The 26,661-nt window shown below is 46.3% G+C and overlaps 1 protein-coding gene across 3 annotated transcripts; it reads left to right on the top strand.

The window, feature by feature from the left end:
- The first annotated feature begins 4 nt into the window (after nt 1–4).
- Nucleotides 5–25,483, top strand: LOC311514001 (uncharacterized protein). Of its 3 annotated transcripts, XM_084616255.1 has the most exons (4): nt 5–161; nt 1,080–1,221; nt 21,708–21,821; nt 22,203–25,483. In XM_084616255.1, exon 4 carries the CDS (start codon nt 22,211–22,213, stop codon nt 23,618–23,620), a length of 1,410 nt encoding a protein of 469 aa, XP_084472381.1. In that variant the 5' UTR covers nt 5–161; nt 1,080–1,221; nt 21,708–21,821; nt 22,203–22,210; the 3' UTR covers nt 23,621–25,483. The 3 variants fall into 3 exon arrangements, with proteins under 3 accessions (XP_084472381.1, XP_084472382.1, XP_084472383.1); XM_084616256.1 differs by lacking the exon at nt 1,080–1,221; XM_084616257.1 differs by lacking the exons at nt 5–161; nt 1,080–1,221; nt 21,708–21,821 and adding an exon at nt 21,955–22,031.
- Nucleotides 25,484–26,661: the final 1,178 nt, after the last annotated feature.

Consider the following 26,661-nt stretch of genomic DNA (forward strand, 5'->3'; position numbering starts at 1 on the left):
CCTGGTTCGGGGGCCGGGCCGGGCCAGCTGCTGCGCTCCGAGGCTGCGGGGCCGGGCTGCGCCGAAGGGTCTGTGCCGGGGAGACCTTCATCCATCCCGCCGGAGCCGCCCTGGGGCCGCCCCGGGCTCCGCCCGCCCCCCCGCGGAGCTGCAGCCTCCAGGTACCGGAGCGAGCCCAGGGGCCGGGCGGTGACTCTGCCCCACTGTCCGGCGGGGGGACCAGCCCCCCCGGGGTCCCTGCGGGCGGGGGCGGCCGGGCGGGGGGGGACCTGGGGAAAGGGGCGGAGGGAAAATGTCGGCGCAGCCCGGACATGGCCGGGGGGGGGGAAGAGCCGGGGCCCCCCGAGGGGCGGGGAGGGAAAGGGGGGGGCTGAGATCCCCTCGGATTTACCGCCCCCCCCCCGCTCCCGCCCTGCCCCCTTTCGCTCCCGGCAGCGACGAGCAGCAGCCCGGGTGACCCCCCCCTTCCCCCACCTCCCTGAGACGGGCTCTGCCCCCCCCGGACCCCGTTTCCTCCCCACTTCGCCCGTGGCCAGTTCAAATCTCCGCCTTGGGGGGGGTGTCCCCCCATTTTACCTGCAGTGACTTGTCCCGGTTTAGGGGGGAACCTCCTGAGGTCCCTTCCAACCCTGACATTCTGTGGGAAGTGCCCCAGATGGAGACGGCCCAGTCCCAGGTTTCCCAGCCCCTACTACTTCCCTGCCCCCACCCTGCCCAACCCAGCAGCCTCCCCAAGACACCGCCGGCTAGTCACATTCCCAGACCCCACAGCCAGTGACCTTCTGACTCCAGCCCCACTCCTTTCCCCTGTGAAAGCCACATCACCCAGGGCTCCCTGCCGGCCATGTGAGTGTGGGGCAAGAAGAATCCATCCCACTCTGTTGTTGTTTTAATAGCGCTGTATAATCCCCTCAAATTTCCCCTCCTTTCTCTTGAACTGTTGAATAGAGGCATAAAATCTCCCCAGATGTTGGTGCTTCTCTCTTATAGTGGCAAATATTTCATTTGTGCCCCATTTTCTCCTCCGTTCTGAAACACTGATATCAAATTCTCGAAAATCTTCCCACTTTTCTCTCCAGGTGTCTGACTGAGATCAGGGCTCCTCTCCTACTGAGCGTGGCCCTATTCTGCCAGGTGGTGCAGAGATCCCAACTGAGATCTGGGCCCTGTTCTGCCAGGCACTGAAGAGCCCCCAAGTGAGATCAGACCCTACTGTTTCAGGTAAAACTGAGATCCAGCCCTCTTGTGCCAGGCAGTGCATGACTGCGGCCACCATTGTGCTGGGTACTTTAGAGACCCCAACTGAGATCCGTGTCCCAGTTGGGCCTGGCATTGCACTTAACCTGATGAAGATCACCCCCCACCGCTGTACCAGGCACTGCACGGACCCTGACAGAGATCCTGGCCCCACATTTTGGCTGGTGCTGCAGGGACCCCAAAGAAAATCATGGATCCTGTAATGCCTGTAACCCCTGTTTGAGGTCAGGCCCCTTGTTCTGCAGGGTTCTGCACAGACAGTGACCAAGATCGGGGTCCCCATTGTGACTGTTGCTGAACAGACACCGAGGGTATGTCTACATTGCCATTAAAAGCCCACAGCTGGCCCATGCCAGCTGACTCAGGGTCACAGGGCTCAGGTGAAGGGGCTGTTTAACTGCTGTGTAGATGTCTGAGCTAGGGCTGGAGCCAGGCTGTAGGACCCTGTGAGGTTGGAGTGTGCCAGACCTTGGGCTAGCTCCCAAGCCGGAACATCTACACCACAATTAAACAGCCCCCATAGCCTGAGCTGTGTAAGCCCAAGCCAGCAGGCACGAGCCAGCTGCTGGTGTCTAACTGCAGTGTAGATATGCCCCAGTGACAGTCCTTGCCATGAAAAGCTCAAAAGCTAAACAGGCAAATAATGGGAGGCTACTCTCCATTTTACATATGGGGAAGCTGAAACTCAGAGAGCTGAAGTAATTTGCTCAAGTTTGCATGGAGAATTTGGGGCAAAACTGGGATCTGAACCCAGATTATTTGAATCCTTGCCTCTCCCCTTAACCCCAAGCCCAGCTTATGTGTGTACAGTGGTGTTGTGGCCTGTATTCACATTGCATTGGCTTCAAAGAGAGGCTGTGGCATTTCCTTCATTGGAGGTTTTTAAGACCAGGTTAGAGATACTTAGACCTGCCTCATAGAATCATAGAATATCAGGGTTGGAAGGGACCCCAGAAGGTCATCTAGTCCAACCCCCTGCTCAAAGCAGGACCAATTCCCAGTTAAATCATCCCAGCCAGGGCTTTGTCAAGCCTGACCTTAAAAACCTCTAAGGAAGGAGATTCTACCACCTCCCTAGGTAACGCATTCCAGTGTTTCACCACCCTCTTAGTGAAAAAGTTTTTCCTAATATCCAATCTAAACCTCCCCCACTGCAACTTGCAACTAGCCTCATCACAGGAGGCTTGAGTAGATGACTTCTCAAGATCCCTTCCATGCCTACATTGAAATAATTCTCTTTTGTGCTGTGTCAAGATTCCTTCCCAACTCTGAACTCTAGGGTACAGATGGGGGGACCTGCATGAAAATCTCCTAAGCTTATTTTTACCAGCTTAGATTAAAACTTTCCAAAGGTACAAACTATTTTCCTTTTTCCCTTGGACTTTATTGCTGCCACCACCAAGCGTCTAACAGATATATAACCGGGAAAGAGCCCGCTTGGAAACGTCCTTCCCCCCCAAAAATCCTCCCCAAACCCTACACCCCCTTTCCTGGGGAAGGCTTGATAAAAATCCTCACCCATTTGCATAGGTGAACACAGACCCAAACCCTTGGATCTTAAGAACAATGAAAAAGCAATCAGGTTCTTAAAAGAAGAATTTTAATAGAAGTAAAAGAATCACCTCTATAAATCAGGATGGTAGATACCTTACAGGGTAATTAGATTCAAAACATAGAGAATCCCTCTAGGCAAAACCTTAAGTTACAAAAAGACCCACAGACAGGAATATCCATTCCATTCAGCACAGCTTATTTTCTCAGCCGTTTAAACAAACAGAATCTAACGCATCTCTAGCTAGATTACTTACTAAGTTCTAAGACTCCATTCCTTTCTGTTCCCGGCAAAAGCATTAAACAGACAGAGAGGCTTTGTTTCTCCCTCCCCCCAGCTTTTGAAAGTATCTTGTCTCCTCATTGGTCATTTTGGTCAGGTGCCAGCGAGATTATCCTAGCTTCTTAACCCTTTACAGGTGAAAGGGTTTTTCCTCTAGCCAGGAGGGATTTTAAAGGTATTTAGCCTTCCCTTTATATTTATGACATGCTGTGTCATGTTCTATTCTGAGCTGTTGGAACTGTGATGCACCATGTCAAGTTGCACAGTTTTATGGTGCATTGTTTTACCTCAGCTTCTTTGGTGCCTGTGTTGTGTTGGTTTGTTTTGAGCTCTTTTTCATTGTGTACTTTAGGGTGTGTTAGTTTGCATTGTGTTGCTTTCTTTTCCTTTGTATTGTCATTTTATGCTCTGGAGTGTAGGTTTTTTGTTGTTGTTGTTTTTGTTTCCTGAGTTGCCTGACGTTATGTTGTGGTGGGCATCTTTCTGTATGTTGTGTTTTTATATGTATATATTGAATAGCATCATAGAAATGTCAGTCTGGAAAGGACCTCAAGATGTTATGAAGTCCAGCTCTCTTTGCTGAGGTAGGACCAAATATGTGCAGATTATCTCTGACAAAGATTTGTCCTACCTGTTCTTCAAAACTTCCAGGGAAAGAGAAGTCAGCCTTGTAAGACTATTCCAGAGTTGAACTACCTTAGCTCTGGTGATACCCACACAGATTTTAGTGGTGAGCAGCTCTGGGGTCTCCTCTCTCTCCAGTGAGTGGGCAGCTGCGTAAATAGACTAAAGTTGGGAGGAGAAAAATTTACATGTCCAAGATCACCCAGGCTGTCTGTAACGGAGCTAGAAATAGATCCCAGTTCTAGTGCCATCATACTGCTGTTTCAGGTACTGAAGGTCTCTGCTACGCTGGTGTTTTAGGCACTGGTGCAAACCCTTAGTATAGGCAGAATTTACACTAGTGCACTCTGATTGGCACTGGTGCACCATGTCCCAGTTCGAAGGCTTTCGAGGGCAGGTGGGGGACAGTGACCTTACTGAGGCCTGGGGCTGGCTGAACAGTGCAGCTGGTAATGGAGGGGCAGCCGCAGGGTGGATTTGATTTAAATAGAGTCTTCCTGACTAGTGATTTAATCGTGGTTCTCTACATAAAAGTTCTTGTTGGTTGTTATAATCTTAATACATATTCTTCATAACTCTGAGATAGATGTAGGTTTCATTTTTAGAAGGTACACACTATACATTTTTAAACCGTGATTTATTTTGAAAACTTTTCAGATTAGTTTTACAGCTATATCAGAAAATGAATGATTGGTTATTTCATTTACCAAAGGTAACTGAACTAGATATTTACGAACTCATTGGGAGGTGAACTATCTCCAACAGGTTAATTAATATTTGGAGGATTTTCTTGCCATGCTGTATTAGGTGGAGATCCTCACCAGACAGACATTTAAATTGTTTTATTTAACTAAAATAACATTAAGTATTCTGGATGTTTTTTCTTCAAGAGCAAACATATAATATTTTAACAGAAGAAGCATATGTCCCTTTCTTCTCACATTTATCTGCAGACTTCTTCTCCTTGTCCGGATCTATTCCGTCCCCAACAATCTTCTGTTCACTGAACTTTTTGAAACTTTGCACTTTTAGCGAGTGGTAATGGATTGACTCTGTGTATACACAAATTTGCAGGGGGACAAGAGAGTTGAGGTCTGGTATTTCTCACCTCTCTCTATATATTTATTTAAAAACATTTTTGCTGTTAAGAAGCATGTTACTTCTGGAGACACACATCCACGGTTTGAGAACTGCAAAACTAAGCATCTCTGATGGTATCATCTAGACTGAGCACTGAGTCCCATTGGGTAGGTAGATTAACCTAAATAATATATACAGAAGCCCCTGGAACCCCATAAGATTGCGTTCCTAATCCATGAACTATTGGAACTCAGTTACAAAACTTTTCTTAAACATTATGTGAATATATTGTCTCATAATATAGAATTAGAATTTATAATCCCTATTCCATGATGAGAGACCTTTGAGCTACAACGTATCTTAATTAAAACTATCTTTAGATAAGTTTATACCTCAAAAACATTTTACAAAAAAATCTGATTTAAATCAAAACAATTTTTATCCACCCTGGGCAGCAGTGAGTGCTGGAGATATGAGCCAGGAGCACAGCCCCACAGGACTGGACACTGACTTCTCCTGACCCAGGACACACACCCCCAGCTGTGTGCAGGGACTGCAGCCTAGCTGCCATGCCAAGACAGCCTGTGCATCCATGGACAAACCACCTCTTCCTGCAGCCTAATACAGTGTTATCTGGGGACCTTTCCAAGCTGAGGGTGACGGGGCTCAGCAGATACTGGCTCTGTCACTGACCTTGCGGAACTCACAGCCCCTCTCCGTTTTCCTCCTACCCATTGTCTACTTGGATTGTGATCTCTTTGGGGCAAGAACTGTCCCTCTCTGTCTATGCAGTGCCCAGCACAATGGGGGTGCTGATCTCCATCTGTGTCTGTGCAACGCAAAGCACAGTTTATAGACTCACAGACTTTAAGGCCAGAAGAGACCATCATGATCATCCAGTCTGACCTCCTGCACGTCGCAGGCCACAGAACCTCACTCACCCACTCCTAGAATAGATTCCTAACCTTTGGCTGAGTTAATGAAGTCCTCAAATGTTTATTTAAAGACTTCAAGTTACCAAAAAAAATCCACCATTTACACTAGTTTAAACCTGCAAATGATCCATGCCGTGCCCCATGCTGCAGAGGAAGGCCAAAAAACCAAAACCCCAAGGTCTCTGCCAATCTGTCTGTGGGCAAAATTCCTTCCCATCCCAAATATGGCAATCCATTAGACACTGAGCATGTGGGCAAGACCCAGCAGCCAGACAACTAGGAAAGAATTCTCTGTAGTAACTCAGAGCCCTGCCCATCTAGTGTCCCATCACCGGCCTTTGGAGATATTTGCTGCTAGCAGTTGCAGATCAACTACATGCCATTGTAGGCAGTCCCATCATACCAATCCCTCCAGAAATGTATCGAGCTCAGTCTTGAAGCCAGTTAGGTTTTTTGCCCCCACTGCTTCTCTTGGGAGGCTGTTCCGAAACTTCACTCTGATGGTTAGAAACTTTCACCTATTTTCAAGCCAGAATTTATTGATGGCCAATATCCATTTGTTCCAGTGCCAAAATTGGTGCTTAACCTAAGTAACTCCTCTCTGTCCCTGGTATTTATCCTTCTGATGTATTTATAGAGAGGAATCCTGTCTCCCCTCAGCCTTCTTTTGGTTTGGCTAAACAAGCCAAGCTCTTTGAGTCTCCTCTCATAAGGTAGATTTTCCATTCCTCGGATTATCCTAGTAGCCCTTCTCTGCACCTGTTCCACTTTGAATTCATCCTTCTTAAACATGGGAGGCCAGAATGGCCCTCAGTATTTCAGATGAGGTCTCAACAGTGCCTTGTATAACAATAGGTTTCAGAGTAGCAGCCGTGTTAGTCTGTATCCGCAAAAGAAAAGGAGGACTTGTGGCACCTTAGAGACAAACACATTTATTTGAGCATAAGCTTTCGTGAGCTACAGCTCACTTCATCGGATCCGATGAAGTGAGCTGTAGCTCACGAAAGCTTATGCTCAAATAAATGTGTTTGTCTCTAAGGTGCCACAAGTCCTCCTTTTCTTTTTGTATAATAATACTAACCCTTCCCTGTGTCTACTGGAAATACCTTGCCTGATGCATCCTAGGACTGCATTAACCCATATCATGGCTGCAGCACATTGGCAGCTCATAATTATTCTATTATCAACCAATACACCCAGGTCTTTCTCCTCCTCTGTCACTTCCAACTGATAAGTCCCCAGCTTATTGCAAAAATTCTTGTCATTAATCCCTAAGTATATAACTTTGCTCTGTTAATTTTTATCCCATTTCAATTACTGCAGATTTCAAGGTCATGTAGATCTTCTTGTATGATATGCCTGTCCTCCTCCATATTGGCAATCCCTCCCAGCTTTGTGTCACACTTCCACTTTTTGTGCCAAGGTCACTAATAAGAATGTTGAATAAGATTGATCCCAAGACTAATCTCTGAGGAATTCCACTAGTAACCTCCCTCCAGCCTGACAACTCACCGTTCAGTATGACCCCCGTTGTAGTCTCCCCTGTAACCAATTCCTTACCGACCTTTCATTTCTCATATCCCCATCTTCTCCAATGTAATGAATAGTTTCTCATGTGGAACTGTATCAAATGCCTTACTGTCATCCAGATGCTACTGCATTTCCTTTGTCCAAAAAATTAGTTACCTTCTCACAGAACGAGATCGGGTTTCTCTGGCATGATCTAACTTTTGTAACACCATGTTTTATTTATTATAGTGCTGAAGGCTGGAAGGAAGTGTTAGCAATAGGCTGAGAATGGCCATGTGGAGATGGGGGAGGGGATGGCAGACAGTGTGGAGGTGGCGGAGGGGATGGGATGTTGGAGGGCTATCTGGGATTTTGTTTGTAGGAGTCCATGCCTCTGCTCCCTGTGGCCACGGTATATTCCGTATCAAAGCAGCACATCAATAGAGCAGATGCACACACCATAGCTCCACCTGGAACATGCAGCATTCACTGCCAGGTGGGATGGGCGATCTTTCAGGGGCCCAGCTTGATATTCCTGGCTGAGGTGGATTCAGTTGGATGGGGTTCTGGGGCTCTGATAGTTTGTGGTGATCCTGTTTTACATAGTCAGTTCTTTCCCTTTATTGTTTTACCCCAACCTGTGCCCGATGCCACTATCTTGTTAACTTGCTTTTGTTATTTCAGTTACAATTTTTAAATAGGATCTAATAATTGCAAAGCTGAATGAAAGATAAACCAAACAGAACCATATGAATTTTGGCACATCACTAGGTATAGTTTGACCAGCTAAGGTATGCTGTAATTACCTGGCTACCTATAGCATTTTCTGGTGGGGTGGATGAAGCAATGTCAAAGAGCCAAAAGGGCTTTTAGGGTGAAAGGGCTCGTCAGGTGTTCGCTCTCTAGGGAGCATGTCACCGGCTAGGGGCTGTAGTCTTTCAGGAGTGGTGCGCTGGATTGCATTTACTGATCTCAAAATAAAAGGTTAAGACTTCTGGTTCACAATATCGAATCTTGCAAACAATTATACAAATAGACCCTAATGCTGTTTAAACAACATGGTTTCAAGATTCAAAACTGAAATTAAAATTGAGATAAATGCATTAGAGATGAACTGACACCTAATTTCCATTTCTTAATGCCTGAAATTTTGACACTTGCTCACATCATCTTTTTTTTTTTAAAGCGACGCACAGCACACAGTCAAGTTAACTAATGAAAGCACACCAATTATTGATTGCTTTGTGATGCAGAAGCATCTGATTAAGCACCGAATTAAAATGGTACCATGCAAGTGGAAATGCATCAATGTAGCTTAGCTCCAATGTGTTTAATTGTGAATGAAACGTTTCTAAATTAAATAAATTGAAGGATTGTAAACAGGGGGAAATACACAGAAGTGCCTTTACCCAGTCATGTTGACTTCTTGTCCCAGCTCCCAATGAGTTCTGGCCTCCTGGTCGATTCAGCTCCCAGTCCCACATCAGCTGTGCCCTCTCCCAGCCTAACCCGTTTCTACTGCAGTTCTTTGTCCCCCTTGTCCAGACGGGGTTGGTGCTGCAGCCCCTAAGGCACCTGTGTTAATCACTGTCTCACATACTGGGGCTCTTTAGGTTTCATGGAACGATTTATCAGCATTACTGACTCTGGGAGATGGGAGAGAGGAGAGGCTGAGAGGGAGTTTGCTTCCCACACTCTGCAGGGCCATTGTCAACCCTGCTGGCCTCCATGTTGTGTCATCCTTCACCCTCCCTCATGTGTCAGAGTGTCACCTTCTGATCAGAATGCCAGTGGCCTCAGCAGAACTCCCAGACAGGAGCTACATCATGATGGGGTTATGGTACTGAGAGTCAAATACATCACAGGGAGGGTGTAATTATCCTCAAAGCAAGCATTACAGTCTAGGAAGTGAAAGAATTAAAGTACTTTGTTACTTAAAATTATGCTTGAAAGGATTGGATTTTTATTAATAAATTGCAGTAAATGTTGACTTCACTGTACACACACAGACAAACAAATATTTATATAGGTAAAATACAGAAATACTTCTGGAGAAAGTTGAGTTTGATTTAAGATTATTTACGCTGTATATTTTGCATGTTACATTGACAATTTGTGTTTGAACAGTTATAAAGATTGGCTTTGGAATCTCAGCATTTACTGTAATTACATAATTGTTGCCTGACAACCCTCATAACTTCCCACCACTCTGAACATTGAAATTGTAAACACTGAAAAAAGGGCTTAAATATAAATATCGATATCAATTGAAATAATAAAATAAAAGAAATAGAGAAAATGAATTTTGCCAAACTCACTTAACAGCAATTGCAATATAGTAGGGGATGGAAATTCACAGCTAAGGCACTCAACCGTAATTCCTCCTGTAGTGACACCAGGCAATCGCGATAGGGTAAGGAATAAGGCATTTTAGTGTATAAAGTTCCAGATTAGATTATACTGCTTTGTAAAGACATGAGATCTTTCAGGATTTCAACTTCACTGTGTTGTTTCTTTTATTGGTAATTCCCATAAATCAGTAGATAAATAAGATGCTATCAGTTATGAAGTGGCAGTTTCGGTTTCAGAATATTATTTTGCGCTAGGGGCCAGGTCCTTGGAGAGGCAGAACCTTGGTTTCATTTTAACTTGTCCATGCTCAGCAGCTTCTGGAATTTGGTTCAAGGTATTTACATGTTTCCGTGGCCTGTTCTTAAAAGTGCTGCTAGAGAGTGGGGGGAGGGGCGGAAACTCACTGCAGGATCAGGAGCTGAGTCCCTTACATATTTATAGCTCATCAGAGGAAGGATGGGGACTGGTGGGTGTCTGGGGATTTAATAATAAAAAAATATTGTTCTTAGTGAATTTACATCTTCTAATTCCCAAAACCCACTAATTATCTCTGCCTGCCCCCAGGAGTCTGGGGAGGGGAGTACTAGTAATCTCCTTTGGCCAGTATGGAACCTAAGGCACAAGGATCTTTTAGTAGCTGGCTCAAAGTCACCCATTGTGAAATTCACTTCACTGGATAAATTCCTAGTTGCTGGGCTCTACAGGGGGTGGGGAGGTGAATTCAATCCCCCATTCCTGGGCATGGACTGCCCCATGCCCCCACAATCCTCACCCCACTCTCAAACACTATCCCAACCTTCCCCTGCAGTGATGGACCCACTTGATGCTGCCAGAGCCACCTGCCATGGGACCTAGAGGGGGCAGAGGCCCAGCTCTAGAGGTGCCACCACAGCCCCCATGCTGTGCTGTCTTTCCAGTTTGCAGATGGCTCTAGTTGTCTGGGGACCCAGCCCATGCATTCACCATACACAAACTTCCTCACAACACACATCCCAGGATGGGAAAGAACCATCTGGGGCTGGCTGCAGTCTCCCCTTGCTTCTGTGAGAGGAGTGGGGTGGTCCCTCATATAGGACACAAGCATACCTGGAGCAGAAGGGAAATGTAGTTTCTTCCAGGGGCTTGAAAATGTTTGGTTTAGACTCTGGAGCTCTGTCTTCCTGTTTGTTTCCTTCTGCTACTTTCAGATCTCATGGAGAGGCAAGGTGGGTGAGGGAATTTCATTTAGAACCAATTAAAAATACCTTTTTGATATCCAGGGAACCAACGTGGCTACAACAACTCTTTTCCCTTTGTATCTCTCCCCGCCCCCCATCTCCGCCTCAGCTGAGACTGTCCCATATGATGGGAAAATAAGGGTTCAGTCCTGTAACTGGATTGGGTTTCTCCAGCACTAATGGGAGTGAAAGCCTGTGTGCATTAATGGCGGCAGCAGAAGCAGTAGCAGCTCTGAGACTCAGAGATGCAGGGAGAAGAGATGGGAGTGAGCAGGTTATGTTTGTGCAGGGTGTGAGTTACTCATATGGGAATCTGTGCCACTGCGTACGCACAGAATTCACGTCCAGTGCAGAATTTTTTATTTTTTTTTTTTGGCATGAAGAAAATACATTCTGCCTGAGAAGTGCTGCGGTTCTGCCTGTCACCCACCAGAGGCCCCTATGGCACCAGAACAGCCAGCCGGGTTCATCTTGGTGGGAAATTGTTGCCCTGAGCTATACCCCAAATGGGAAGAGAGTTAGTGGGTGCAACTTGGGAGAGTCCTGAGACCCGGCTGCCTCTGGAGGTAGGGACAGTGTGGTCATTCTCTACTCACAAGAGGGTGTGGAAGGGGCCCAGGAGGAGCAAGTGTCCCTTAGGGAGACTGCCAGCTACAGGTTACCCAGTCCCAGCCGCTTCTGCCCCCCACCATACCCCAAACCTCCTCACCCCTCCAACTATCCGCAACCAGTCTTCCCTCGCTTCCACCCCTTATTGTGTGGCAGAGAAACTCTAAGCTCTAGCCCCTTCTCTTTAACCCCCCACCCCAATTTCAGTTGTTTGGTGGTGCCCTGATTGTTTTCCATTGATCATTTGGGAGGGAGCAAGGCTGCTCACTTGAGCCTTGCATTACCTTCCAGCTGACTAGTGAGGAGTGACAGCTCTCTTCTTGGGTGGATGGGCCAATCCCAGGGCCTGTTACCTCTCCATGATTTATTTTCCATTCCAAGTCCATATAGTAGATTTTCAATATAAATGCTTTGTTCCTTACATGCACCCCATTCGTTGATCTCTCAGTCATTGAGTCATGACCTGTTTTGAGCTTCTGTAGACGCCCCACATGATCATCCTCCAAGAGATGTTTGGTGTGATGGGTTTGTCAGTTCTCAGGTGAGAGCTGCTGGCAAAGACCAAGTGACCCTTTGCCAAGGGATCTCTGTGTCACTGTCTAACCCCCATAGGCCTGGGAGGGGACAACTTTCTGCCAATGGCCTTCAGGATGTGTGCTGAGTTCACTTCAGTGCTCCCTCGTCCCCTCTCCATTTCCCTTCTCGGTGTGCTCTCTGGGATGCTGCCACGCTTCCTGCTCCCCAAGCCACCCTGTATCTACTCCATGTGCTGGGCTTTTGGCAGCCTTCAGTGAGAGGCCATCCAGCCCATCAAACTGCCAAACTGCTGGGCCTCAGAAGATATATATATCTTCCTACTGTGTTTTCTATTCCATGCATCTGATGAAGTGGGTTTTAGCCCACGAAAGCTTATGCCCAAATCAATTTGTTAGTCTCTAAGGTCCCACAAGGACTCCTCATTCTTTTTGCTGTTACAGACTAACACAGCTACCACTTTGAAACCAGAGATTGTTCAGTAAGTCCCTCATTTCCTCTGTGTTGAGAGGAGTGTACTTATAAGTATTATGAGCCACTCTATTGTCTGCTGGCCCTGACCACCGAATGGTTACTTGGGGGGAGCCAGGGGAGCGCTGGCACTTAAGTCTGGGTTAAAGAGGAGGAGGAGGAGCAGGAGGAGACCAATTATCCCAGATTTTCATCGTGAGTGCTGGGTTCCAATCCTGGATTTGTTTTTCAAGGTGTTTCCAATTGATTTCATTTTGGTCTTTATCCGTATTGCTGCCTGAACCAGTCAGTAAGATTACCCTTCTGTTGTATGCTACCAGCAATACGACATGCGGAGGAGCTGCTTTCTTTTATTTTTGCTTTTAGAGTATTGTTTTCTGCTTGAAGCTCACTTAATTTGTGGTTTAAACCTGTCTTTTGGTTCACCTCTGATGTAAGAGTCTTTTGGAGTGTTTCCAATTCCCGTAACTTCTTTTCATATTCACGGTACAGTATCACAATTCCTTTCTCTAACTTTCCTTTTGTCTGACCAGACCACCACAACATGCTATCCTTCACACTCATACCCTCATTCCATCCATCCTTTGCCATAGTCTTTTGAACCGTCCCATGTTTTCCTCCTATAAAATCAACGATTCTCCCTTTCGTAGAGGGTATCGATACACCCTGGGGCAAGTCATATGACATTGTTACCCCGCTTCCTGAAACCCACTCAATCGGCACTTCAGGGGAACTGACCGAGCACTCCCTTGTACTCAACGCTACTGAAGCACACTCTGGTGCTGAATACTTGGTTTGCTGTAGACGAAGGCTGCAATACCGAAAACCTTGGCCACAAACACAATCCCATTCAGTCCTCTCATCTGTGCATCCTATATATGGTTCGTATTAAAAAGGGGTGCAAAGGGTGTCTTGGGGAGCGCCAAACCGAGGTGTGCACTAGAGGTGGTATCCCTGGTTGTGAGAAACTCTCCAAGGATTCCTGATCACACCCTGCTTGCTGCACCAAACTGGGAAGCAAGGAGATTCTTTTCCCCAAGAATCAAGCAGGCACATTTATTCACAGTCCCGGGAAGGCTGATAAACAGCTTCAAAAGTGCAGTGTCACAGTGACCAATTATGTATCTTTCCTCATCGCGCCATTTGCATATATCTTATACGTACAGAGACAAACATTGTTTCAGAGAGAGAGAGAACATTTAACGTGATACTGACATGAGCAGAACATATGCATAGACACGATTTTAATTACATCAATTATCTATGACTACCCGTAAGGCGAAGGGGTGGGGCATGAGTGTTCACAGATATCCTAGGGCTGTTTGCAGGGTTTGTTCTGTTCTAAGAGCCGAGTTACTGGGCGGACATTTGACCATGCAGACTATCAGGTACTTACAGCTGTTAGTGTCATTGGACCTCTGATGTTTCTGTTTCTGACTCAGATGCTAACAAAATTTCTAACTCTTGCCTAACACAGATTACTTAGCAAATAACCAAAAACTCAAACTAAGTCTAACATACTAGATGGATAGAATTTGAATTAGCAATTTCTCACACTGACTGATCATACAAGCAGTCCACCAAGTTTCCATACACAAGTTAAAAATCCCTTTACCCTGACACCAGTACTTCCCCCAGTTCAGTCTTTGTTCCTCAGATGTTTCCAGGAATTCTCTTGTGTGGGGAATGAGGCCAAGACCAGGGGGATGAGGCGGACGAGGCTTTCTTCCAGCAACTCGCAGAAGCTACTAGATCGCATGCCCTGGTTCTCATGGGCAACTTCAATCATCATGATATCTGCTGGGAGAGCAATACAGAGGTGCACAGACAATCCAGGAAGTTTTTGGAAAGTGTAGGGGACAATTTCCTCGTGCAAGTGCTGAAGGAATCAACTACGGGCAGAGCTCTTCTTGACCTGCTGCTCACAAACCGGGAAGAATTAGTAGGGAAGCAAAAATGGATGGGAACCTGGGAGGCAGTGACCATGAGATGGTCGAGTTCGGGATCCTGACACAAGGAAGAAAGGAAAGCAGCAGAATATGGACCCTGGACTTCAAAAAAGCAGACTTTGACTCCCTCAGGGAACTGATGGGCAAGATCCCCTGGGAGAATAATATGAGGGGGAAAGGAGTCCAGGAGAGCTGGCTGTATTTTAAAGAATCCTTATTGAGGTTACAGGGACAAACCATCCTGATGTGTAGAAAGAATAGTAAATATGGCAGGCGACCAGCTTGGCTTAACAGTGAAATCCTTGCTGATTTTAAACACAAAAAAGAAGCTTACAAGAAGTGGAAGATTGGACAAATGACCAGGGATGAGTATATAAATATTGCTCGGGCATGTAGGAATGAAATCAGGAAGGCTAAATCACACCTAGAGTTGCAGCTAGCGAGGGATGTTAAGAGTAACAAGAAGGGTTTCTTCAGGTATGTTGGCAATAAGAAGAAAGCCAAGGAAAGTGTGGGCCCCTTACTGAATGAGGGAGGCAACCTAGTGACAGAGGATGTGGAAAAAGCTAATGTACTCAATGCTTTCTTTGCCTCTGTCTTCACGAACAAGGTCAGCTCCCAGACTACTGCACTGGGCAGCCCAGCATGGGGAGGAGGTGGCCAGCCCTCTGTGAAGGAAGAAGTGGTTCGGGACTATTTAGAAAAACTGGACGTGCACAAGTCCATGGGGCCGGATGCGTTGCATCTGAGAGTGCTAAAGGAGTTGGCAGCTGTGATTGCAGAGCCATTGGCCATTTTCTTTGAAAACTCATGCCGATCGGGGGAAGTCCTGGACGACTGGAAAAAGGCTAATGTAGTGCCAATCTTTAAAAAAGGGAAGGAGGAGGATCCTGGGAACTACAGGCCAGTCAGCCTCACCTCAGTCCCCGGAAAAATCATGGAGCATATCCTCAAGGAATCAATTCTGAAGCACTTAGATGAGAGGAAAGCGATCAGGAACAGTCAGCATGGATTCACCAAGGGCAAGTCATGCCTGACTAATCTAATTGCCTTCTATGATGAGATAACTGGTTCTGTGGATGAAGGGAAAGCAGTAGATGTGTTATTCCTCGACTTTAGCAAAGCTTTTGACATGGTCTCCCACAGTATTCTTGTCAGCAAGTTAAAGAAGTATGGGCTGCCTGGATGCACTACAAGGTGTGTAGAAAGTTGGCTAGATTGTCGGGCTCAATGGGTAGTGACCAATGGCTCCATGTCTAGTTGGCAGCCGGTATCTAGCGGAGTGCCCCAAGGGTCGGTCCTGGGGCCCGTTTTGTTCAATACCTTCATTAATGATCTGGAGGATGGTGTGGATTTCACCCTCAGCAAGTTTGCGGATGACACTAAACTGGGAGAGTGTTAGATACGCTGGAGGGTAGGGATAGGATACAGAGGGCCCTAGACAAATTAGAGGATTGGGCCAAAAGAAATCTGATGAGGTTCAACAAGGACAAGTGCAGAGTTCTGCACTTAGGACGGAAGAATCCAATGCACCTCTACAGACTAGGGACTGAATGGCTCGGCAGCAGTTCTGCGGAAAAGGACCTAGGGTTGACAGTGGATGAGAAGCTGGATATGAGTCAACAGCGTGCCCTTGTTGCCAAGGAGGTCAGTGGCATTTTGGGGTGTATAAGTAGGGGCATTGCCAGCAGATCGAGGGACGTGATCGTTCCCCTCTATTCGACATTGGTGAGGCCTCATCTGGAGTACTGTGTCCAGTTTTGGGCCCCACACTACAAGAAGGATGTGGATAAATTGGAGAGAGTCCAGCGAAGGGCAACAAAAATGATTAGGGGTCTGGAACACGTGACTTCTGAGGAGAGGCTGAGGGAACTGGGATTGTTTAGTCTACGGAAGAGAAGAATGGGGGGGGATTTGATAGCTGCTTTTAACTACTTGAAAGGTGGAGCCAAAGAGGATGGATCTAGACTATTCTCCGTGATAGCAGATGACAGGACAAGGAGTAATGGTCTCAAGTTGTGGTGGGGGAGATTTAGGTTGGATATTAGGAAAAACTTTTTCACTAGGAGGGTGGTGAAACACTGGAATGCGTTCACTAGGGAGGTGGTGGAATCCCCTTCCTTAGAAGTTTTTAAGGTCAGGCTTGACAAAGCCCTGGCTGGGATGATTTAGTTGGGATTGGTGCTGCTCTGGGCAGGGGTTGGACTAGATGGCCTCCAGAGGTCCCTTCCAGCTCTGTTGTTCTATGATTCTATGTCACACACCACCTTATGTAGCTTTTCCATATGGTAGGAACCATTTGTTCCAAACTCAGTTCCCAGTCCAGTTTGTGGAAAAATACAGGTATCAAAATAGAGTTCAGTGTCATTTGGTCTGGTCACATGCCCTGCTGAGTCATAGTAACCATGACTCATATGCTGGCTGAAACATTCACAGGAAGGCTAAGCTCTTCCACGGTCCATTGTCTTTGTTGATGAGCCATCAGCACTGTCTGGCTTTTTCATTGTTGTACCTGAAAGGCTAGTTGTGGGTGTTACCCAGAGTAGGCATATTTGAAATGCAGATACATAGTCAATGTCCATAACTTCAGATACAAACATGATCCATGCACACAAATAGGATAATCATATTAAGCAAATCATAACTTTTCCCATGACACCATACATGATGTATCTTGCTGTTAGCCGACGGCCAAGGATGTTTGGTGAGGTGCCAGCTATGCCCGTTTATACCATCCGTGACTTTAACCGCTAGGACGCACTGTCCCTTCGCGGCGGGCAGCCCGGGCTAGGCTGACGGATGCCCCAAGGTCCTAACCACCCGTGACTTTAACTGCTAGAGCTCAGAGCTCCTTCGCAGCGGGCAGTCAATACTGACTGACAGGTGCCCCAATGGCAGCACTAAGAGCCTCTCCACACCCGTGACTTTAACTGCTAGAGCTCAGAGCTCCTTCGCAGCGGGCAGCCAGGATTGACTGACAGGTGCCCCAAGAGTTTGCCCCGTGGAGGCGGCACAACTCAACGCTAGGCTCTTAGTACTCTCACCTAATGGCCAGGCTTTAGAGCCAAAACGGCTGAGGTTCTTTAATTGTGTTGGCTGCTTTACAGTAAACCAGAGAAAACAAGTCAGGCTTATGCATAAATGGTTACCAAAAATTTATTAAGCTAGATTCTAATCATGTGGTTACAAAATTGCTAGTGCCTACTTATTTAAATGTAGAGATGTTACACACACAAACAAGTTACAAAACTGAAGCCACAATCCCAAAGAAAGAAAACAAAGTATAGAGCTCTATTTCAAAATATGTGTACACTAAAGATAGGAGATCAGGTGTGGGTGCTTCTTACCCTCCTTGCATCTCTCGATTCCAGCGGTGCCAAGCCAGGATCGGTCACTCAATTCCGCGGAAAGACGAATAAGGGACAAGGCGTAGGGACCCTCTTAGCTGCAGAAGCCTTGGGAGGCTGTCACTTATCTGACCAGCAGATAGATAGTGAAAGCACTCAAAAATCATGGTGCTGTAGGTCCCCTACTTATACCTCTGTACTCCTTTATTCTCTTTCTCCTTTCTTATGCCAAATTGAGGCTGGTCTGTCGGGGTGACGCCAGCTTTCGCAAGAGTAGTTTACACTTGCAAAGGAGAGAAACAATAAGTGTCGACTACTGGACATTTCTTTTATCAGGGTAAATATTTTCCCAACTAGGATGTTGGTGTGTGTACATCACGCTATTTAGTAGGGGCTAACAGCCATGTCTGTCACAGGGCCTCTGCCTGCTGTGAGCTTAATCGTTGTATCTGTTCCCAGAGGCACATTGTAGCAGCACACCTGTGCTTTCACAGCTTCAAAGGCTGTGCTGGAATATATGTTAAGTGCCCTGTTCCTGCTTCCTCCTGTGTTTCCAGCAATGCTGGTCTGAGGGGGGGGGGCTGTCTGTCTGGCTACACTTGCACAAAATGCATCATAATTATGTCCTAAAGCCCACCCAAAATTCCTTCTTTCAGAATACTGTGGCGTATTGCGCCTGTTTGTGGTTACTCGTTAGTTTGTCAAAATGAGGGTGCAAAATATCTGACCCGGGCTTCTCTCCTTAGGCTTATTCAGGTAAATCCCAGACTTCAGCATAACTACTCCCACAAAGCCTCAACCTAATATAAAGCCCTTAACTGTAGCAAGATTAATAACCCATTTATTTATGTTCACCTCCTTGCTCCTCTATGCATGTTCCAAGCTAATAAGCAATACTCTGATAAAGACATTTTATTCCTCTAGCGAGTATAAAATTGCCCACAAGACATGAGACTAGGTCATAGATCATAAAATCAGGTCGGGGTCAACAGGAGTGAGAGTCTTGTCCCCCCTCTCCCCAACTGCCCCAGCCACAAGCTGTCTTCCCTCCAGGCTCCTTGGATCTTTGAGCCTGTCCCTTTTGAGGTTGCGTGGCCCAGTTCTTGTTTCTTACATTCTCCTTTTCCGGAAGAATTAGAGGCTGTTGTTCCTGAATTTTAGTGTTTAATTCCCAACCTTCTCCACAAACTGGTGGAGTTTAATTCTCCCTCTTATTACACTTGAGTCACTAGATTTCCTAATTCCCCAAAATGTGCTTTTGCAATGTAACAGTTCTGAGGTAGCTAAGCCTTTGACCTTCCTCCATGGTCTGCTCAAGGAATGCCCTCTCAGGTATCAGGCCTCTAGCCAGCCCCTCCCTATGGGTAGGGACCCACATGCCTCTCCTTTTGACCAGGGTTTGAGGATTGCAGCTTGTTCTCCACTGTGTTCACTGGACTAACGTCCAGTTCCTGTGCTTTGCTTTCTCTCCAAGAGCTGTGAGCAGTGTGTGTGTGATAGAGGTGGGAATTCTGCTGATACTTCTATTATGTGAATACACACTTCAGTTTCCCTCTGTGATTGGTATTGCTTTGATTAGAAAGAGCAGGAGATATGAGGTGTTTTGTCATGTAGCTGTCATAGGGTGATGTGAATGGGTCATTAAGGACTGTCTGGGATCAGCCTACATCAATGGAATACCCGACAGAGACAAGGGAATAATTGTCACCTGGCCATGGGAGGATCTCCGCTCGGCTGAATGAAGCATACATGGACTCGTTGTGTTTTTGGGAGCAGGAAGAACTGGGCTTGCAGATGCAGGGAGTTGTACTGGAGTGAAGACAAATGGACAGGCACAGTGAAAGGAAAACAAAATGTTTTCTACCGCAGCAAGGCTCAAGGGCCTTGTGGGGAGGGATAGCTCAGTGTGTTTGAACATTGGCCTGTTAAACCCAGGGTTGTGAGTTCAATCCTTGAGGGGGCCATTTAGGGATCTGGGGAAAAATTGGGGATTGGTCCTGCTTTGTGCAGGGGTTTGGACTAGATGACCTCCTGAAGTTCCTTCCACCCCTGATATTCTATGATTTTAAGGGCATTGGCCAGTCTGGACTACATAGAGAAGCAAAGACAAACAACTTTCCAATGCTTTGTTTCAGTTGACTAATGAACCCTGCTATGTTTTAAAATTCTGCCCAGTGTGCGAGCAAAAACTTGCTGAGGTGCATTGAAGCATGAATGAGGAACGGTCTCTGAAGAGGAGTGTCGTTCAGCTGGACCTGCTGGCAGAGCTCACAGGTTGAAATAGGAGTTTTGAAGCCAGAGGCTCAGTCTCAGGTGGTGAAGCTGCATGGCTTATCCTTGTGAAAGAGTGGGACCCCTTGGGGGTCTAGCGCACTCAAGGGGCACGTCCCAAGGACTGTTTTAAAATCCAGGGCATAGCACAGATCCTATGGATCCAGGACAGTGGGCCAGAGGTTAAGCCTTGTGAGGAAAACATATAAAACAAGAAGAGCATCTAAATGCATATTTACCATCGCCCCCTCATCAGTTCTCTTGGGAATCCCTGATCGGTTCCGAAGTGTATTAAAACCTTTCTTAAAGGGTTACCTCTTGGTTATCAGGTCAAGTCAGTTTGTAGCCCAAAAAGCCCCCTCAATCAGCTCAAACTCAGCTATTTCTCCCAAAAAAGTCTGTCTTTTTCAGTCTCCTGAAAGAGGTAAAATCAGTCACTGCCCCCTTCTGCATTGGGCAAAGCTTCAAATGATGGGAGATCTGCATAACCAGCCTTGAGATCTGGCATTCATCACCCCTTAGTCACACCAGATTGCACAGGAAACCCATCCCTGAGCCCTCCCTGGTATCATCTGGCCCATCTCAGCATCATAGTCTGTGAAGTGTTCATGCTTTCAAGGGCTGGCTCATATATACACATAACAGTCATAACACAGCCAGTGTTTGCTGGCAATGAAAACAGAGTAATTGACAAACATGAGCAATATCTAATCCTTTACAGCATGAAAGTGCATTGGGGGGAGGGGACAGCAGCCAGCTGTGTGGGGGAGGGGGGCCCAGACACTGGGCATAGAGAGCCTAGAGTCAGCTGTGTGCTGGGGAGGCAGGGCATGAACCAGATGTGTGCAGGGGAGAAGTGCTGTGGACACAGCTGAGAGCAGGTGCGAGTGCCGTCTGCTCTGCAGCATGATGAGGGAGCCCAGCGTCCGACTACCAAGTGCCCTCCCTGCCCAGGGGAAGCTCCACAGTGGTTTTGCTGAGCCCAGACTTGTATGAGGAGGGAAGAAATTGGCAGCAAGTCTCAACTTCAGCCAGCCCCCAGCCTCTGCCCTGCGCCCTGTGGAAAAGTCAGGTGTCTTTAGGCAGAAATTGGGGCGGGAGGGTCATGACCCTGTGTGCCCTGCCCACACATCACCTCTGCTCTGCACCCTGGGGATGAGTCAGGTGTCTCTGGGCAGAAATCTGGGGGTTGTGATCCTGCATGCCACACCCACCCTCTGTTCAGCAATTCCGGATGTGAAGGGTGATTCCAGAAATGAAGAGTAACTTCGGGAAAAAATGCAGTCATAGCGGCAATTTCCAGAAAACTTTGGCCCTAGTCGTAACATTAAATACGGTAGTCTCAAGATGGATGCCTGTGTTCATCAGATCTGTCACTCTGCTTTCACATAGTTCACTCGGCTGGTGGGTTCTACCTCTTCCCCTGTTCTGTGTCCGCCTTGTCTATTTAGATTGTAAATTCTTCATGGCATGGGCCATCTACTATTCTGGGTTTGTACTGTGCCGAGCACAACAGGGACCCACTGTTAATTGGCCCTTAGACATGAAGATAATGAATATGATTTATAATAATAATTCTCCTGCCACTTTGAGCCAAAGAAGCTGGCCTTGGGATGTTACTACTTAAAAATGAGCTGCGGTTAAAGCTATGGAATATTCTTTGTGACAGGTATCCCACAAATTCCACGGACCTTCCTTATTTTCTTTGCTTTGAGCAGGGTTTCCAGTTTCCAAACCTGATGTGATTTCATGGCTGGAACAAGGGGAAAACCCGTGAGTCCCAGATCTCCATGACAGTGAGAAAAAAGTGCTCCCGAGAGCTGCATGCAAAGGTGAGGAACTGGTGAAACCAATTCAAAAACTGTCTGTGAATACAGGAAACATTTAGGATGCCCTACAAAGACCTTGTGAGCTCTCTAAGTTGAGGATTGTTCCCTGCAGATGTGGAATCATGAGGCAGATGTCACTCATGGCTTCCCATGTACCCTGACTGACAACTGGCAGCAGGTCCCTCCCCAATCTTCCTTTCCCTGAGATTTATGGTGAGATGCAGACCCAGAACTAATCCCTTCCTCTCTCCTCTGGGGAAAGGTTTGATCTCTCCCGCACATACTTTGGTTTGTTAATTCCATTTTCCATTCCTGTCTCTAAGATTTCCTTTCTCTCTGGCGCAGGGAGTGACCTATGTCTGGATTCTCTCTGTCTCCCATTAGGTGTTGGGATGGTGAATGAGAATGAGGAGAAACCCCAGCAGGAAGATACTGAGCAAGTAGAATCCCATGAAATGTTATCAGGAAGATCCAAAGGAAATGATTCTGGAAGTTGTGCACTCCCAGAAAAAGAAGAAACTTGTGAGAGTCAGCACAGGCCAGAGGAAAACCTCAGTAGCCACTCAGACCTTATTAAACACGAGAGAATCAACATGAAAAAGACACGCTACACATGCCATGAGTGTGGGAAAAATTTTAATCGGAGCTCAGAACATATCAGACATAGGAGAATCCACACAGGAGAGACGCCTTACACATGCTCTGAGTGTGGGAAAAGCTTTAGTCAGAGCTCAAACCTTATCAGACATCGTAGAATGCACACAGGGGAGAAACCCTACACATGCTCTGAGTGCGGGAAAAGCTTCAGTCGGCGCTCAAACCTTACCACACATCAGAGAATCCACACGGGTGAGAAACCTTATAGATGCTCTGAGTGTGGGAAACGCTTCATTGATGGTTCAGCCCTCATCTCACATCAGCGAATCCACACAGGAGAGAGGCCGTACACATGCTCTGTCTGTGGGAAAGGCTTCAAACACAGCTCACACCTTATCACACATCAGAGAATCCACACAGGTGAGAAACCTTATGGATGCTCTGAGTGTGGGAAGCACTTCATTGATGGTTCAGCCCTCATCTCACATCAGCGAATCCACAGCGGAGAGATGCCCTACGCCTGCTCTGAGTGCGGGAAAAGCTTCAATCAGAGCTCACACCTTATCACACATCAGAGAATCCACACGGGTGAGAAACCTTATCGATGCTCTGAGTGTGGGAGGCACTTCATTGATAGTTCAGCCCTCATCTCACATCAGCGAATCCACAGCGGACAGATGCCCTACATATGCTCTGAGTGTGGGAAAAGCTTCTATCAGAGCTATGCTCTGATCACACATCAGAGAATCCACACTGGAGAGATGCCCTACACTTGCTCTGAGTGCAGGAAAAGCTTCATTCATAGTTCAGCCCTCATTTCACATCAGAGAATCCACACAGGAGAGAGACCCTACACCTGCTCTGCGTGCAGGAAAAGCTTCAATCAGAGCTCTGCCCTGATCACACATCAGAGAATCCACACAGGAGAGAGACCCTACACATGCTCTGAGTGCAGGAAAAGCTTCAGTCGGAGCTCTGCCCTTATCACACACCAGAGAATCCACACAGGAGAGATGCCCTACACATGTTCTGAGTGTGGGAAAAGCTTTAGTTGGCACTCAAACCTTATCACACATCGTAGAATACACAGTGGAGAGAGACCCTACACATGCTCTGCGTGTGGGAAAAGCTTCAATCAGAGCTCAAGCCTTATTAGACATAATAAAATCCACATGAGAGAGAACTGTAATAAATGCCTTGACTAGGGCTGGCCAAAGATTTTTTTTAAAAAAAATCACATTTGCTAATTCCCACATAGTGATCTTTGCACCATCTTCACCGTGGTCTCTCAGCTCCCCCAGATGAGTTGCCTGCTTCTGCCTTTTGCTGCTCACCCTTCTTTGGGGTCAGTCTTGGAATCTTTTCTATCAACTCCTTTCGTTTTGAGTTGTAGGAGTGTGTCCCCCTCCAGCCAGGAATTTTCATCCACTCCAGACAGATGGTTTGATTCCAACAAGCTTCACTGAGGCAAAAACTACCTGTGCCTTACATCCACTAGGATTGTACATGGCGTTGGCGGCAGCTCCTGTTAGTGATCTTGGTGTAAAAAGACAATTACAGTTGTAGAGCCGATGCAGCCCAGGTGCAGTGGTTGTATTAGCTTTCCTCTTGAACTGACCTAAACTCCATCACTTTTTCTAGTCTAAACAAACCCTGAGCATCACGGTTACACTGTTTCCCCCATTTGAAAGCAATTGTTAGTCATCAAGTTTCCACTTTGGGAACAAATTGTTTCATTCCTAGTTGCTCTAGTGTTGCTTCAGGTTGTGCTGGAGAGCAGATATTTTTTACTACCATTTTCCTCACTTAAAATATATTGAACTATAACAAAGAGCAGGAACAGGGCAGGGATAGGGGAAAAGATCATTTCACCCTCTGTAACAACAGAAGAAGATAGGGTAAGTCAGAGGGATTCCCTTATTCCCCATCACTATCCCAACGCCCATGTTGTTCAATTGGTTAGGTCAATATTTTTTCTAAAGGGCTGGGAAGAGGATTGCCTAATAAATGACTTGTAACTAAGCAAAATACCCATGCATTTGGCTCCCAAAGCAGTTGTGACCCAGGCACTGCAGGAGGTCACTCCTGCAGGTATCTCCTTCCAAATCAGATGCATGATGCCTATTATTTGGGAAATGCAATCCCTAGCTAGGTAGAAATGGAAAAAATGAAACTGACATTTCTGTTCCGCTCACCCTGGGAGATGCTGCAAATGTGTAGAAAATGAAATCCGTGTTGAATGTGATAGAGCTGCAGAAAGATACCTATTTTTAATAGATTCCTGACTTTTGGTGTCTTACAGGGATTTTAAGACACACCTGAATTTAGTCCCTAATTTAAATCCTTGCCACCAGATTAAAGAAATAAAAGGCCATATTTGGGGGATTTATACCTCATTATCGCAACTGATATGTTGTGTGGTTGGTGAAGAATTCTACTCCAGAGAAGTGTAAAATTACTCCAAGTAAGGTCAACGATTTGACAAGAACTCAGGTAGAAATTACAGGTTTTAGTGGTTGATTTTCACCCAAAGAGATGGACGCTGTGGTGACCTATGGTCCAGGTAAACTATTTTTAGAACGCTGCTCTCTAGTTAAGTGGCATTGATCACACTCCTAAAGGATGCTATCATTAAATTGTGAACAGCTGTCTTCTACCATTTGGCTCCAAAGTTTCATGAACCCCAGAGAGAAACAGCTGATTGCTTCAGAACGATTCTATGCCTATGGGTCCCAGTCTGGCTGCCTTGTTGGACAAGAAGCACTTCCATGCTGGGCAAATGATGGTAGCCAGTGGGGGAATGTATCAGATTACAAGTTCAGACTGCGGGACACATGAATGCTGAGTCGTCATGCTGTGGTTTTGTCTCTTAGTTTTGTTCTTGAGTCTAATGAACTCACAGAAATGGAAGGCTCCTAGGTTATTGTAGAATGTGACTTCACACAAAGCTCACTGGGTGGAAATGGGAATAAAGACAAAACTTCCCTATTGGTTTATATTTTTAATCTTTGAATAAGTTGTTACCAGCGACAATGAAATTAAACATGAAGTTAATTAGTGAAACGTAAGAGGCTGATTCTGTGATAACTTTCAGTGTTACAGTATAATTCAGCTTTTCTTCTAGTTCTCTCCCTGCCCCCTCCTACTATATCGGAAATGGTGACTAATCCTGAAATTAAAACCTTACTCCAAAGGAATTAGAGTGGGGGAATATGTGAGAGAAATAGCATGTACGAGAACAGAGACCCAGTATAGGCTGTAATTATTTGTATTTCAAATGGAATTTATTTTGATAAATTTTAAGATCTTCTGTTAAGAGGAAAATTACTTGAGACAAGATGTGAACTTTTTATCCAGTTAGAGGGGAACAGCCACAGAGTTCCCCAGGTCTCTTGTTTGCAAAGCAAAAATGTCACATCAGGCAGGAGATGTCAAAATCTAAAATGGTGATGGATGTGTGATGGGAGCTTTTCTGGGTTGTTTGGGTTTTTTTGTTTGTTTTTTGTTTTGTTTTCTTTTTGCAACCAGGTATTTTTATAGGGCCTGAGGCCCCTTTTCCTTCCAGCTGTTTAACCCTCAGGCCTGGCTCTGGAAACCACCTCAGAACTGTCCTTGTGTTACTTTCATGTTTCATATCTTTGGGGTTCACACACCCACACTACATGCAGTTCACAGCAACTGTTCTTTTGAGAAACCTGCTGGGTTAAGCGGGCCTTTTCCAAACTGACATTGGCCCAAAGTCTGCCTCAATTCCGCTGGATTGGAACATGTCTGTATCAAAGGAGTGGTTCACACCTGATTTGCCCAGAGACCTTGGGGGAGGTGTGGTAAAATAGGATAAGTAGGAGTCAACAACAATAAAGGTAAAGGCGAAAGACCTTCACCTTGCGGGTCAACAAGCCTGTTCTATTCATTCCCTCTGAAGCATCTGGCACTGGTCACTCTTAGGCAGCACACAGGGCTAGATGGACCATTGGTCTGACCCAATATGACCAGCCTTGCGTTCTTATGTAAGTCGTCTACGGCCTTGTCTATGCTGGCAAGTTTCTGCACGGTAAATCAGCTTTCGGTGGTGTAACTTCTCAGGTGTACGCATGGACAAGCCACTTAGTGCACAGAAACTGTGCAGTTGCAACACTGTAAAAAAAAAAAAACATCCTGATGAGCGGCGTAGAGCTTTCTGCCCCGGGGCTACAGCACCACGATGCCAGTGGAGACACCCTGGTTGCTTACAGCGCTGCGATTG

This window comes from Lepidochelys olivacea (genome assembly GCF_965140295.1).
Source record: "Lepidochelys olivacea isolate rLepOli2 genome assembly, chromosome: 28".
Taxonomy (NCBI): domain Eukaryota; kingdom Metazoa; phylum Chordata; order Testudines; family Cheloniidae; genus Lepidochelys; species Lepidochelys olivacea.